This window comes from Clinocottus analis, unplaced genomic scaffold (assembly GCF_023055335.1).
Source record: "Clinocottus analis isolate CAN_PGR_092001 unplaced genomic scaffold, fCliAna1.0.p SCAF_14, whole genome shotgun sequence".
Taxonomy (NCBI): Eukaryota; Metazoa; Chordata; class Actinopteri; order Perciformes; family Cottidae; genus Clinocottus; species Clinocottus analis.
In genome coordinates, this window is record NW_027175865.1 from 15,684,677 (window position 1) to 15,700,042 (window position 15,366).

Consider the following 15,366-nt stretch of genomic DNA (forward strand, 5'->3'; position numbering starts at 1 on the left):
TCAAGCAAGCCGGACAAAATTATTCCAAGGTCCATTTACTAGCTTTTGCAAAACCGTTCTTGAAGACATACAGTAATAGTGCAAGATCCAAACTTGGGAGTATTTCTATTGCTTCCCAATGATTTAACAAATAGATGATGTGCTGGCAGCTAACAGCTAACGGGGCTAACAACTAACGGTGCTAACAGCACAACACACAACGATTGCGCAGGACCTTTTGAAAATGTTGAGCTCAGAATGATCTCCACACAGGAGGCAAAGAGAGACAACACAACATTACAACAACACTGGCAAAAACTAACCGAGACACACAACAGAGAGTAAACCAAAGTGCAGCAAAAAGTCCCGCCAACAGAACCGAACCAGACTAGTGAGAAACGTCAGCAATGAAAGCAGCGCATGGATGTGTGGCTCGTGCGCTCTGGAGGCATAACACCGGAGGACAGTTGCAATTTGTGTTTATTTTATCAAAAAGGTTCAAATCATTTAGCACCAAGTCAGCTTAAAATAATGTCTGACTTGTGTAGTTAAACAAAAGCTCAAAAGAACCCTCCATTCATTTCATAACAATGTTGTAAATCAGTTTTGTAAAGGGCTTCGCTTCCTGGTTTTTAGCACCTCTGTGTCTCCTTTGAAGTACCTTAGTGGATCATAAAAGGGACACACAAAAACTAGCTGCAAAATGGAAACTAATTTACACTCGAATATGGACTCTGCTGACCAGCACGGCTCTGCGAATGGAAGGAAAAATACTTGCTTTCATCACAGGACAAACACCTCTCTGTTTATTGCTGTTTGCTTTAGCTTTTGAAAGGCAGCGGATTGCCAGGCGATCCAGGAAAGAAGCGCACCGAGCAGCCAGGAGAGACGCTTTCAATAGACTTCATGACCGTGATTTATTCTGCCGCTTCCTGTGTGAGCAGCACCACACCTGCAGGCCTGTTACTTTGACTGCACGAGCATCATGTCTTTCCTCCCCCAAGACAAGCCCCCGAGAAACACGCAACTGTAAACACAATCCCATTGAATTCATTAGAAAGAAACGTGGAGCTTTTGACCTGCAGAAATGAGTCTCCGTCGCTTCCACTTTGCGCATCTGAAAATCACAAATTGATGGCTTGTGGTGTCTGTGCACTCTCATAATGTATCTGTGTATTAACAAGGAGAAAGCAGGTTGCAGCACACTCGGTACGCATGTCTCAAACCAAGCGGCAATGTGGCACGAGGCCTAATGGTTCTGGTATGGTCTTCATGACACAGAGCCCATTAACCCAGGAGTATTTCCTGCTGCGAGTCCCATAGTGCCATATGCATTATGATCCCCTCCTCTCCACCTCTTTAAAGCCCAGCGCAGGAAAAGCAGGCTAATGGACTTCTGGAGCACAATATAATTATTATGTTCAGGGAATACTGGATGCATTTCATATCGTCTCTCCAGAAAAAAGAAAATCAGTCCTTTTACTTAGAAACATTTTTATTTGACGAAAGTATCTTTTCTCTCAGGGTCAAGTAGGAAATAGACTTTACAAATACTATACAAGTCAGTCGGTTTGATTAATACTCGAACACCACAAACGGAAAAACAACAAAACAGGAAATGGATGACTGTCACTGTCAAAAGAATAACCTTGACGTGTTGGTTGGGTGCAGGAGGTGGGTCGTGTCAACCGGACACCTGCTCCTCTCCCGCCGGCAACATCTCTCACTGCTGGGCAGCTTTTCTAGATGGAAACGTTACCGGTGGAAAGGACGCCACCTTGGTACACGGAGGTTGAAATGGCAGTGAGATGGAAGCGGTTGATAGAAGTCCTGCAATGTGTGGCGGTTAGTAAAGTGCACATGGTTATATTTACCAACCAGGCTGGTCTCCACCAAAAGACACTCTCTCTGCTCACTGATCGTCACTTTGAGGTTATCAGGCAAGTACAAAAAAAAAAATCTGTTTGAAGAAAAGAAGTGTCTTCTGGCTCATTGGAGGCAGCTTTACAGTGTATGAGCTTCTTGCCTCGGGCAGGTTTAAAGGGTTTGCTCAACCAGATAACCCAAAACATAAAATCACATCTCTCTCTCAAGCTATGTCTTAAAAAATAAATCATCTGTTCGCTTGGTTCAGTTTTCTAACATAAGAACCTCCTGGTGTCCCTGGGTCAGAAATCTCAGAGGTGCACACCTTAAAACGAGACTGTTTGAATCAGGATGACACTAAAGGGAAGTGAGAACCTGTACTTTGTGATTTGGGGGATCTTCCCTGTGGGGCAGCGGGGCGTCACATGGCTTTAAGCTTCTAGCTGAGTGAGAGTCTGTCCCGGGAAAGGTGAGCCGGCGCTTATAAAACTCATGAAAATGGACAACAACTTGGATTCAGTTCAGGGCGCTAGAGAAGCTTCCCTCCCCACAACGCTGTCGAGTGTACAAACACGTTGAGGAGGAAGAAATGACTCAGGAAAACACATTCAAACGTCTAGATCTGCTGGTTGCATTTATGATCCCTAGGCCCAAAGAAAAGTAAAACTGGAAGTCCAGAGTAAAATATTTAGCTGCACACCTTGGCAAAAAACCTTTTCCAAACTCTTTGGCATGTACGACCATTTTTATAATTTTCATTTATCTTTTTCTCGTCAATATAAAAATTGAGATAGAAAAAAGTAAAACAAACAAAAACAAAAAGTATCAAATTGTATGCCTCCTACGGTCAGTTATCTTACAATAAAATGTTAAACATCAAAATGCTTTATGCCAAAAAGGCCATACATCAATGCTACAAAAGAATCTAAGCCTTTATTTACACAGCAACACGCCATCTCTGTACAGGACTTTCTCTTTTATTACATGGCTCATACATCCTAAGTACACACTGATTCCAAAGCAGAAAAATAGGATTTTTTAAATACCACTTTTTGAGGGCGACGGGCCGATTTCTTGTTGTTGTTGTTGTTGTTGTTGTTGTCCTTTATGAGTCTGTTCATTGTCCACGTCACATGAAGTCATTGAGCTCCAACTCCAAGGCGGCGGCCATCTCGTCCGCCTCCGAGCTGCTCCCTTCTTCTTCCTCGTTGGAGTCTTTGGATGACTCGTCAGCAGATTCCTCCGCCGCCTCCTCCTCCTCCTTCTCCTTGTCGTCCTCTTCCTCCTTAGCTTCGTCGTGCTTACGTTTGTGGCCCCTGCAGAAGGAAACAAGAGGTGATTTAGAAGAACAGCTTTAACCTGTGGGACGCCGCTGCTCCTCCGTTACACTACGAAACAAAACCAGACAAAAAAAAGTCAACGTTCACAGAACCAAAACTTGCTCTGTTACTTTAAGAAATACTTTGATGTACACGTATCCCAGCGTCTGTAAAGATAAAGTATTGAGGCGTTTTCTTGTAAAGACGGCTGCTGTTGAGGGACGTCACAATGTGAGACTTTGATACGAGGATCTTTCTAACAAACTACAAGATGTATCATCATCAACGGCTTTTTTAACAGTGATGCAGAACTCCAGACAGACAGACTTCCTCAGGTGGGAATACAAACACATACGAGGGCAACAACACGTGAAACTGGCCACAATACATATCAGAGCTTCGGTAGTTCTCAGGGTTCGGGTTAAATTGATATTTCACAGATTGTCAAGTGAAGCAGCGGCTTCAACGTGACTCGACCATTTCAAACAAATCGGAGAGAAATCAACTCTGTAGAACGGACGTTTATGAGGAAAGTTGTGGCAGACGCATGTTACGCTTTACGTTTCCTGAATCTCAACAGCCAGGATGCCGAGCGCGACGCCATCGTGATCCGTCAGGACGAACACAGGTACGAGAGGAAAACCGACGTTGAGGAACAACAACAACAACAACAACAACAACAGCAACACATTTTCCTTTCAGACAGACGTCATCTTCTTCCCACAGCTGATCGGATGACTGCGGCTCCACCAGCTGTTGTTGGCGTTCGCCTTCAGCTTTCTAAATCAAAAATATATGCCGGCCGTTCTGGAAGTCAATGTTTTTCTCGGCCGCCTTCCGGCATCTGTTTCTGGATGAACGCAGCGCAGAACGCCCGGCTTCAACATTTGTCGAGGCGATCGAGACGCCGTCTGAATTCAAATGTTCTTCCACCTGGCAGAGAAACCTGAGCTCTCGAGACGCGGACAATAAGTTGGAGTTTAATAATGAATTAACAAAAGAACAAATTAAAGACCAGTTGTGTTTCACATGAAAGCAATATGGTTAAAAAAATACATTATGAAAGAAAAGGGAAGAACCTGCTGTGTTCAACACGGCACCTTCCCTTGAGAACCGCACAAAGCAATTAACAAGGGCTTGTTCTCCACACTGTTCTCCAGAGATGAACTCGTCCTCCTCTAGTTTTTCTTCCTCCTCCTCCTCCTCCTCCTCATCAAGCTAAAGACATTCACAAACCACCGAGAGGAGCTGCTAGGAGAAGCAAAGGCGGTGAGGGATGCAGAACGGTGGAGATGGACAGGAGGAGCAAAAAAGGACGAGATAGGACTGTAACAACCCACTATTATCCATATCCCTCTCATGAAATGACGGGGTTAGCCTAGCTTAGCATCCGGCTTGACAAGGAAAAACAGCCAGCCTGACAAAAAAAAGAAGGAAATAAAGCCTCCAAACACCTCTTAAGCCGATCAACTAACAACGTGTGTCTCGTTTGTTTAACCTGAACACAAACATTGTTCAACATTTAGCCGCTTTATCGCGGTAACTTTTACGATCCCCGTTAGCGCCTTCGCCATGTTTCTTGGCTGCGGCTCTGCGGACCCGAGCTCTGAGTCGAACACGCAGACGTGCTTCTGTTTGATACCCAAGTGGATTCGAGTGGCTCCAGAGTTATTTTTGCATGCCTGTAAACACGCCGTATCTTTCCACTCCAGCTTCTCCGCGACGTCCTCGGCTCCGTGGCTTATTAGCGCGACGCTAACAAGGAGTGCATGTTTCCTGTGGTTATTGTGGAGGACTTGACGCCGGCTCGGCCGAGAGGGGCCGCTCTCATTAAGCCGCGGCGCTGTCAGGCCGCCCTCGCTAACCTCCCACGGCAGCGCCGCTCTGCCCGTGTGTTCATTAAAAGGTCAGATGTCGGCGAGTATCAGCGGAGAGGCTCGGCGACGTGACAGTTACAGTGGACCCCTGCCGACGGCGTGCCGCGTGTGGGAGGGAGGCTGTCGGGTTTTGTGTTAGCGCGGCTCGGATCTGAGAACGTTTCATCTTCAGAGCCGCGAGATCGAGGCTCCGGTTCAGAGGCCGGGCGATTAATGATTATGTACTTAACGGCGCCGCAATGAGGCGATCCCAAACGACGGCGTCAGTGACACTGTTTGAGTTATTGCAGTGTGTGTCTGCGTATATATTTACACACCAACGTAAGGGGATGAGTGAAAACCCCACCATCCTTCTCCTATTTACAAATATTAAAAGCTGAGTCAGCGGGGGTCGGCTCCTCCGTTGCTTTCTGCCTCGCATCATTTCATCCAATCTACATCCGTCTATTAATCCCACCGCCCACAGAAACACACCCGGCAGACGCTTCCACCGCGTCCGCTCATGTCGGCTCCAGTTGTAATCCACTTTTATTGGATCCTCGCTGGTTTCTATATCCTGTTAAACTGCACTGCTACGAGAGGGGGGGGGGGGGGGGGCTACTGCTTTCAACAGCTGTATTTACATTTCTACAAACACACTTCAGATTGATGAATTTGAGATTTAAATAATCTAGGATTAATGCTCTCGTTTTGACATTTTCGTTAAGATCCGGGCTTTATGCACAAACTGCAAAGGAATAAAAAGTTTACACCAAACTGATGAAGTGACCGCAGGAGGAGAAGCAGGAGGAGGTTTTATTCTAATCATGGATAAGCACCAGAGACACGCCCGTCCAAACTGGCACTGGGACAGATACTGACCTTATTAAGGGTCTGTGGCGTTTGCCCTTCGACGCTGTCAGTATAGTTCAATACTCCGCTCCCTCTTCGCAGAGTCCTGTTGTTCTCAAGTGGATGAACCAAATCCAAAAGAAGGAAGGTCAAAAAAACCACTTTGGAGTCTCGAAAGTGAAATAGTTTACAAGCTGGAGAGACAAGTTGAAGCTTCTGGAAGCGACAATAACAGAAGGATCTGGAGGTGAAACTGTGCCGTGAAGGATAAGTAGCTGCATCTGCAGGGCTCGGGGCAATCCGTAGGCGTCACAGTTTTTAAATAATTATCTTGAGAAAATGTCTTAACCTGTTGTCACAGACTGTTGTTACAGCCTTCAAGTAGCTTAAGGGTTTACGGCGCACCTCAATGACGCAAACACACATTTGAATTGGGGTAAATTATGACATCATTCGGGAATGTTATTGATAAACAAAGTATCGGCAGCTGCAGTCCGACAACAATGTGCTCTTATAAGTGTTGAGGAAGAACATTTGACTAGTTTTCAGTCTACAGCGGGGACGACCGGGTCTCAGTGGACGGCGGGCTTCAATCAGAGCAGCGCAGGTTCGATCCCCAGCTTGGGCTCTTAACCCTCAATGGTTTCCTGACGGGTGGACTTGACGGCAGCCCATCAGTGTGTGTGTGTGTGTGTGTGTGTGAATGGTGACATTAAGTGTGAAAGCACCGCTTTAAGTGGACGGCAGACAAAACCGTACAGGTCCATTGACCAGTAACGACACAGGAAACACTGGAAGTTGTAACATGTCGACAGGTGAATGAGCCGAGTCAATAGAAAGGTTGGCCCAAAGCCTCCAGAGAGCACTCTAAATCAAGCTGCTGTCAGCGGCGCGAGCGGGCCGACCCGTCAGGTGGTAATCAGCAAGTGGTCTTCTGGGTATTTATGCAGCTATAAAAACAACCTCAACTCGGGGTGAAAACGGGGACCGACTGTCACATTTCCAAGCTCTCTCCGGGTGTTTAAACATTTTTTTTTTAAACTACTTTTAAATCCTCACAAAACGCCACACAAGCAGGAAGCGCTGTGGCAAAACGTGATCAGGTGACGCTTACTATAGACACCGATGTTAAGGTCATTACTCGGAGATGTCGTTATCTCTTTGCACTACGAGGGGCGTGATTGCATTAGGGAGCAACGCCGCTGGTGAGCAAACCGCCTGCAGCCACAGCCGCATAAACGCATCATTACGGCTGCATAAGTGATATAAAACGGCTCGTATAAGTCAGGAAGACCGGCAGACGCCCCGAGTCCAGACGCTTTTCTACGAGACTGTGTGTTTAGGTGCAGACGGCACCGCCGCCGGCACGGGGAGGCATGCGGATGGGCAAAGACTTTACAGATCGGGGGCTGGACTGCAGTTTAATCTCGTCATGCTGAGTAACTATCGCTTCTGATGAAGCGGTGCGTCTCGGTTTCGGGCTGTAGAGGAAAGGAGGCAGAGAAAGACGAGGAAGCCCTGCGAGAAAAAAAAGAAGAAGAGACTTCAAACGCTTCTGACAACTCCGCTTACAGCAACCAGGGAGGAGGGGCTGAGAGAAAGAGGGAGCGAAGAGGCAAATGGAGGAAATAAAGTGTGAAAGAGGAGGAAACGGAGCGTGGGCGAGGGAGGTAATGAACTAAATAATGAACTAAACTTTCGGGACTCTAATCTTCTTGGTTTCCTGCGGAGGTTCCTCCGGTGCAGGAGGGTCAACATGCGCCGACCTCTTCGGGTTTAAGAGATCTTACTGGAACAATGAGGACACTTCTCTGTCGCCGTCGTTTCGTTTGGGTTAATTAGTTACAGAAGCCGCTGTCGCCTCCTAGAGACCCAGCGCCCCGCAAAACGGGGGCTCAGCTCTTCATCAGGAGGTCTTCATCGCTCTCCAAGTCCTATAAATCAATACCAGAGCCACCGATGTGACATAGCAAGAACAAAAGAAACGGCAAAGCCGGGCTTGATAAGTCAACGTAAGTCCATTTCACATGTTTAAAACACAATGCAACCATTTTTCTTCTCTTCGATTTCCTTTGTACTGTCATAAACCAATAAAGCAGTCACACAATTATGAATCTCTTAACTAGTCTCACAAGTGTTTTCTGTATATTATACCTTTTGAAATTATTCAAATAGCCCTTGTGGTTGAGAGGATAATCAGTGTTTCGCGGCGCTATGCAAACCATTGGCTATTTTTTGAGGGAAAAGTGTCATTTTTTTTTCCTGTTAGTGAGTTTTTTCACAGTAATCTAACAAGAGCAGGAAGGGATACTCGTCAGCAATGCAGGTCACCTTTGTCCCGTATCATCACTCCCCTCCACTGTTTATCCCATATGATCCACAGCAGATATGTCAGATACAGATCCCCGTCCTTTGTGCTTTTCGCAGCTCCATATGCAGCGAGCTGATAAGCGATTGACGCTCATCTTCCACGCCTCCTGATTTAGATTATCGTACTATGAAAACTGACAAACGGGAGGACAAAAAAAACGGCGTTGAGGGGGCTTTTGTCTCTCCACGAGGGACGCGTCAAGGTTTCAAAAGCAAGCAGACTTTCTAACAGCGTTGCAAAGCAAGTGAGAGGCGAGAACGCATGACAGCGCAACTACAAGCGCTCACACAATGGCGACGTTGTGTGTGTTGTTTTTATGAGGCCGCGTGCTTAAGGCCGACTTGTGATTATACAATTTGACAAAGATTTGTTGAGACGGGAAGCTGATGGTGGAGATGTGATGCGTTTGGTTGCAGCATTCTGCAAACCTCTCTTTACTCCGTGACCGAAAAACTAAGACGTTGTTTTCTTTTGCGCTTCAGCAGTGAGTTACACAAATCAAGTGGATGTAGTCCAAAGTCTTTTTAAAGCAACATCCCCTCTTTGTGTTACTATGCCTCTGCAGTGACTCAGAAAGCGAGCGCCGCACACTGAGGGAATGCAATGCCTCACGCAGGACACGCTTGATATTAGTTTCAGTTTAACTTTAGAAAGCGTTGCTGCACAGAACAGGGACTTGTTGTTGCCCGTTGCTTGGAAGGGATCTCCTGAAATCATTACAGTGAGCAACGTCTGTTTCTGTACATCATGGGGACGGTAATATGGATTGTAGACCGACTGGAGAGCTTGTGAAGTTGTCCTGTAACATGAAACAGTGCTGCTGTTGAAGGAAAAGTCAGCTTGAGGCGAAACAATGAGTTAGAAAAAAATCAAATGCTTTTTTTTAAAAATACCCAAGAATGAACACACAAACACATTTTTGGTTGTACGAGACACACAAACTCCCTTTCATCTCCTTGAACACTCACCTCTATGTGTCGGCTGCATCGTGTGACTCATAAAAAGGGATGATAGGAAAGTCTGTCCCATGCAACCTTTACGGTTAAAGCTGTTTCTCCAACACGAGGCTTTAACTGCTCGTATCTAATCTAATGGAGGACGCTTTATAGACTACAACTGGCTCCTTTCTTTGTGGTTGTAACATGTTACATGTTGTAACCTGTATGGAGGTTATCAAGGACAACTCTGAATGTTTAATGTATGTACAACATGTATATAGCCGCTGTATCGCAGATAAACAGGGAACAGTTTTGATTTTAACATTTGCCTTAAATAAAAAAAAGGTAAATTAAGCTTATTTCCCTTTAAAGTTTCACTAGACTGTGGACTGCACGTACACAGGAAGCCAACGTAACGTCCCAAAGCAACGAGTGTGACAAAGGTGTGATGCAGCTTGTCAACTGTGTGATTCACTGTCAGTGTCATTTGTATCTCCGCGGTCACCCGTGTCTGCAGCAAACCCACCCTCATCTCTGGCTCAGCCACAGGCAGCGCCATCAGATTAAAGCTCCCGGACGTCCTTTCATACAAGACGCTTCTCCTCTCTGCGTTACTGACCCCGCCCGGCTCTGGCGAGGCTGCAGGCGGCTTCCCACAGGAGCTTTGGACTCGGAGCTCTGGACCCTGCAGCGGCTTCAAAGAGGACAGCTTTCTTACAGGTTGGCACGGTGGGACGTTCGTCATTAGACATATAACCCAACTCCCTGTGCGAGCAACGCTCCGGTAAACAACCACCAAAGGAAGTTTTTGTTCGGGCCAGCTCCAAAGCCGCTTCACTCATTTGTCAGCTCGTACTGTCCCGACTCTTAAAATATGTTTTTATTTGTTGCTTTGGGGCTTTCCATCTTGGAGACTTTAATAGAGGTATTCAAACAAACCCGCTGCCCCCTGCTGTCTGCTTCGTCTCGCACATCCCACTCGTATCAAAGCGTGCAGGCGGTGGCGGGTCGGGCGTACGAACGAAAAAAGTACAGCGACTAATACACAACGGCTCTATCCGCAGACCTGAGAGCGCTCGATGGAAACTCTGACGCACGGATCGTCACGAGAAACAATCGATGAGTAATCGCACGCTTCGCTTCATTCACATGTTTGTTCATCATCGGGGGGCGACTGTGCTCATATGTTCAGTTCAGTCGCTGGAAAAAGTCAATCCATGTTCAGGGGACGTGTCAAGAATACAGTCAGCAAAGCAGCGGCTACTATATATATATATATATATATATATATATATATATATATATATATATATATATATATATATATATATATATATATATATATATATATATATATATATGACTTTTGGTCTCAAATAAAAAAACAGTAAATCCTACAATTCAGAATAATGAAAAAGTAGTTCCTATGCATGTGCACTGCTTTCTTCCCACAATGCAATGCATTTGTCAAATGTCTGAACTTTCATTTCTCTGCTCACTATTGAGTAAACGACTGAGCGTCTGTGTTTCTGATGTCGCAGGAGAGTCAGACGAGTGTGTCGATGGAGAGAGAGAGAGATCGCTTTTCTCATCAAACTCTCTGCAACAAAGCAAATAAGCATATTTACCGGATTGTCTCATCTATTATTTTAAGAGGGCTCAGTGAGCAAACGCACTGAAATGCAGCTGATCACAATGATCATGATTCAACGTAAACATGTAAACTCAAGTACAGCTTACATCTGAATTCAAGAAACTAAACTAAAATGAATTACCGCCTTTCAAGGTGACAAAGAGCCTTTGTTCCCGTTCAACGAGTTAGTCCAAAAAAGAAAAGAAAATAGTGTTAAAATCCCGGCACATCGCTATATAACCCCATCAACTCACAACATACACACACAGTATATACAAATCAATACAGGCTGTGAGGTTGTCCTTGAGTTCATGCAGCAGGTCGGTGGTGACGTAGCATATGGTCTGTGCTGCGTCTCTTTATAGTGTCCTCTTCTTCACTTTAGAGCGACGGTTTGCTGCTCGTTATGTGGCAGGACTCGCGGTACAAAGACGTGTCAATAGCGAGCTAAATTAACGTTTGTTAACTGAATGTTGGCGGTTACAAAACAATCCACAAGGAATATGTGCTGCATGTATTGATGAGCCAATACTGAGGGTTCGTGCACGGCGTCGCAGTACACTTGATCTCTTTCTCCGGACCATCTGGTGGGCTCATTTAAATGAACCAGGAGTGTTAATGTTGGTCTGAGCCTCACTGTTCATGAAACCTGCTCAACATCACCTCACTTTGAGTGTATTTTCGAGTTGTCCATGAAACGAGTGAACGGAGAACAGTCATCGGGGAAGTTGCACGTCTTCTCTAACCCCCACATCGACCGTGCTTCTTACGTGAAGCACCAGTCAAAATGACCTAATTTAACACAACGAAAGTCTCATTCTGAATCTCCAAAAATTCAGATCGAGACCCCGAGAAACACATGACCAGTCCGCTCGTCAGTCGAGGCGTGAAGAGAGGAGTTCCTCGTGAGGTGCCAGCTCGTCATCGTCGGACAATCGGGAGGAAAGTCTTTGTGCTCGGTCGCTGCAGAGCGCTCTCTCCACCCACCACATGCACTGACGAGACCGCGGCTGTGGGAGTATCAAAGTAGTCATGCTTTTTACAGGCTGCTCTGCAGAACCTTCATGTTTAATCTGTGGATTGTATTTGAGCTCTGATATCGTGGATGTTTATAACGCAGCACGTGCCTCTTTTTGACGAGGCTTCGGTAAAGACTTCAACTCTGAGATGGGAGGTTTTAACATTCAGTCCCGTGTCCATCGAAGAACATCCATCTAAGTTTCATGCATCGGCGGGTATTCTGCTCCAGACAGAGCGCAGCGGATCTTAGTATCACGGCTTAGGATTGACATCTGAGCTTTCTCCAGCTCTTCCCGAACAGGTTAGCACCGTCAAGACGGCTTGCTATCAACGGTGTAAACTTACTTCAGTGAAAGTTCAACAAATATAAAGTCCAGACAAAAAAGATGGTGCGCGTACCGACTTCCTCGCTACAAACAAATCCAATAAATCGTGGATTGCTGCTAACTTTTGCAAGGCCGTAAGCCTCCAAACCCGTGTGTCCATCACTCAAAGTGTACTTCGTGTCTCAAATGTCAAGTTCTCATCGGTACCTGAAGCCCACACCAACGCAGCCTCCTCGGGTTCAACGGTGCACACTGAGACACTGTTAAAGACACACAGACACACACACTTTGAGAAAAATCTGGGGTGCTGTCCCTATTGCTCTGAGGCTGAATTAACAGGATCTGTGAGGACGCTGAACGTTGTTCTGGGTCTAGTGCCGATTGTGATCCAAAGTAAAAGTGTGTGAGGCAGCTTGACTTCGAGTACACATACAGGAAAACAAATGTTGTCACAAAAGAAGCCTTCGTATGCACCGTCCCACATAACCCGGTAAAAAAAGGGCGGATGTGAATAGACAGTGGTGCATAAAGCTGAAGAATGAAGGTCATCAAAAGCGTATTTTCCTCCATACATATACACTTCTGCGTGCAGTGAGAAATAGCTCCTGCATGCGTGTATAGGGGGTGATAAACAATGATTATTAACAGTCAGCTTTCCCCTGAGATGCATCTCTTTGCCTCGCGGCGAGATCAATCCAAACCAAGAGCATAAATTGGAAAAAAAACTGCCTGCATCACCGAGTTGGAGCCAAGAGGAAACTGGGTCAGATTACTTGCAGTTTTTTTTTATCCTCTCTCTGCTTATGTATTCCTCCTTCCCCCTCTTTTCATATGTATGAAAAGCCTGAGTAAGCATTCCTCTGCCACACAGCCTGGCGCCTCTCTCGCACCGCTGAGCTTTGTTTATGAGCGAGCGCCGGGATCATGGAGCCGGTTCTTTGCTTCCCCGTGCTCACAAGGGGGAGAAGCCGAGCAAAGCGGACCGCCGTCGACGTCTTTTCAAACCCGTGTTACACGTGGCGTCGCTTCAAAGCAGCGCTGGGATTCAGGTGTCGGGCTTCGCTGTCAGTTTAACAGGACGGCTGTGTGCAGACAGAATGTCCCGCGAGCCAGATTGATGGACCGATCGACTCGAGAGGCGAGACAAGACGAGTTATCTCTCCCAACACATGCGCACAGCTCACTCACTCGCCGCTTATGAATATCTTGATGGCTTTTAGTGTCGGTGCTCCACGCCACGCTGCGTAGACGAGCGGAAAGGTGACAAAAACATCGTCGAACACCGGTACACTATGAAGTGGGGCACAATGTGGTCACTTGTAGTTCAGCGGTGGGAGCTGTCAGGGAGACACAATGTTAGAGCAGGAAACAACGGCGCAGGAGCAAAAAAAAAGAACAGTTTCACATATTCGAGCGAGACGAAAAGCACTGAATAATTTCAGCCTCGGGGTCGTTTGCCTCCGCCAACCAGACAAGTGGCGGTTTGCATCCGTGTCCCTTCAAAGTGCCGCTTCATCCTTTTAGACTTTTGTGTGGAATTGATTCGTCGTTAGCATAAAAATCTTTGAGCAATGGAGAAAAACGACGCGCTTTGTGAGGTCACATCAACCTTTAAACATCAGAATTGAATCAGTCCGTCCGCGTGGACGTTTGAACCAGACGGCACAAAGACTCTGATCTCCTGAAAACCTCTGTGGAAGTCAATACTTTTCCTTCTGTTGTAACGGATGCAAATACTTAAACTCTAATCCCCACTCGTCTACTACTACACAACAATATGAGCCCTCTAACCTTCACAAACACATTTAAATGAAAACAGCACCATTAATGATGTCGTTCTACAAGTGCCTGTGCACTGAAGCCACGATGCCGACACTTTAAATTATCACACAACAAAGGAATGGACCTTTTTGTGATGGTGATTTTCTCTACTGCGCCATTTGTAACCAGGGTTTCTAAACAACCTCAAACATTTCTGCAGGTTGTCCCCTATTGGCGGATAATAAAAGGTTAAAACAGATCTACCTGTGCTGAGCTTGAGCTGTTGGATAACAGAGACCAGTGGTTGTAGGTGGAGTAGGTAAAGGTCCTCCAGGGGGACGTGAGATTAAAAAAAATATACATTTAAAATGAGCTCCCATTAAAAAAGTCCTTTCAAAATTGTTATTTAATACATATTCAATGAAACAGAAGTGTAAGTTCATCAACTAAATTGTATATATTCCACATTAAATCAGACTGATGGCACAGCGCGGTGTATTTTTTCGACCTAAACTGCTTTGCGGTGGCCAGGGCTCCTCTGACAGAGACCATGCATCTGTATCAGTTGGGCGTTAATGGGCAGAAGCTGCTGTAGCGGGGTCACAGTTTTCAACCATCCGGCACCAAACAGCCCTCTACAGCCCTCTGTTACCGTTTAGGAGGACCACTGTGCTCACTCACACCCCTCACCCGCCCTCAACTCATCTGACAAATCCAACAAACTGGAGTTCAGCGTTCCAGCAGCAGAAGGAAAACGCAGTGAAGACGACAGCTGCCGAACAGCGTTTGCACCTAAAATCCCATAATCACAAAGCTCAGTACACCAGAAGCAGCTCTAACTACATTTCACACAAAAAAGAAAAGAAGTACAGCCAGCTTTGTTTAGATATGAATCAGATGATGAGGGCAAAACTGTTTGAAGTGACAAGCTAAACTCAATTAAGCCGTTTGCTTCACACTCACTCACCTGCATAAATTCCCGCTGTAATGGTACACATTTAATTAATCTGCAGCATTGCAGCGTGCCCTGCAGCAGCGGAGAGAAAAGAATAAAAGAAGCTCACGTCTATCTACGAGGTGGGAACAGCGTTCGTGAATGCAAATAGAATAATTTGAGCACATGCTGGAGCGATAAAGTGCCATTACAGCAGTCTTAAGGGGTCCGATTCTTAAAAACAATTACCCACAACAAGGCCCCTCGGGTACAGGCGTTCTAATTGGAAAGCGCATGGAGTCTAACTTACAATACAGGCATTTAGATAACAGTCCTGCAGCCTTTTCACTCCCCCATCGGCTTCTCCATTACAAAATGAGGAGTGAGCATTAGATGCTAACGAAATGAGTACTGAGCATAATCACATGATTATAATTAAAAACACTTTTGGCTTGCAGAATTGGTTAATAAATTACAATAAAAGCCCTATGAACAAATATATTAAAATCCT

At 45.8% G+C, this 15,366-nt stretch overlaps 1 protein-coding gene across 4 annotated transcripts in view; it reads right to left on the reverse strand.

Moving 5' to 3' along the window:
* Window positions 1–1,456: 1,456 nt before the first annotated feature.
* ctdp1 (CTD (carboxy-terminal domain, RNA polymerase II, polypeptide A) phosphatase, subunit 1) overlaps window positions 1,457–15,366 on the reverse strand; it is a 56,467-nt gene continuing 42,557 nt past the window's right edge. The window contains exons 13-14 of one of the 4 annotated variants that reach the window (XM_068575821.1): window positions 9,708–9,875; window positions 3,126–3,161 (exon numbers count right to left, since the gene is read on the reverse strand). In XM_068575821.1, the coding sequence (XP_068431922.1) occupies window positions 9,740–9,875 (136 nt within the window). In that variant the 3' untranslated portion in view covers window positions 3,126–3,161; window positions 9,708–9,739. Of the gene's footprint in view, window positions 3,162–5,962; window positions 6,089–9,707; window positions 9,876–15,366 lie in introns of those variants that run through there. The other 3 variants (XM_068575820.1, XM_068575823.1, XM_068575822.1) reach the window with 3 other exon arrangements.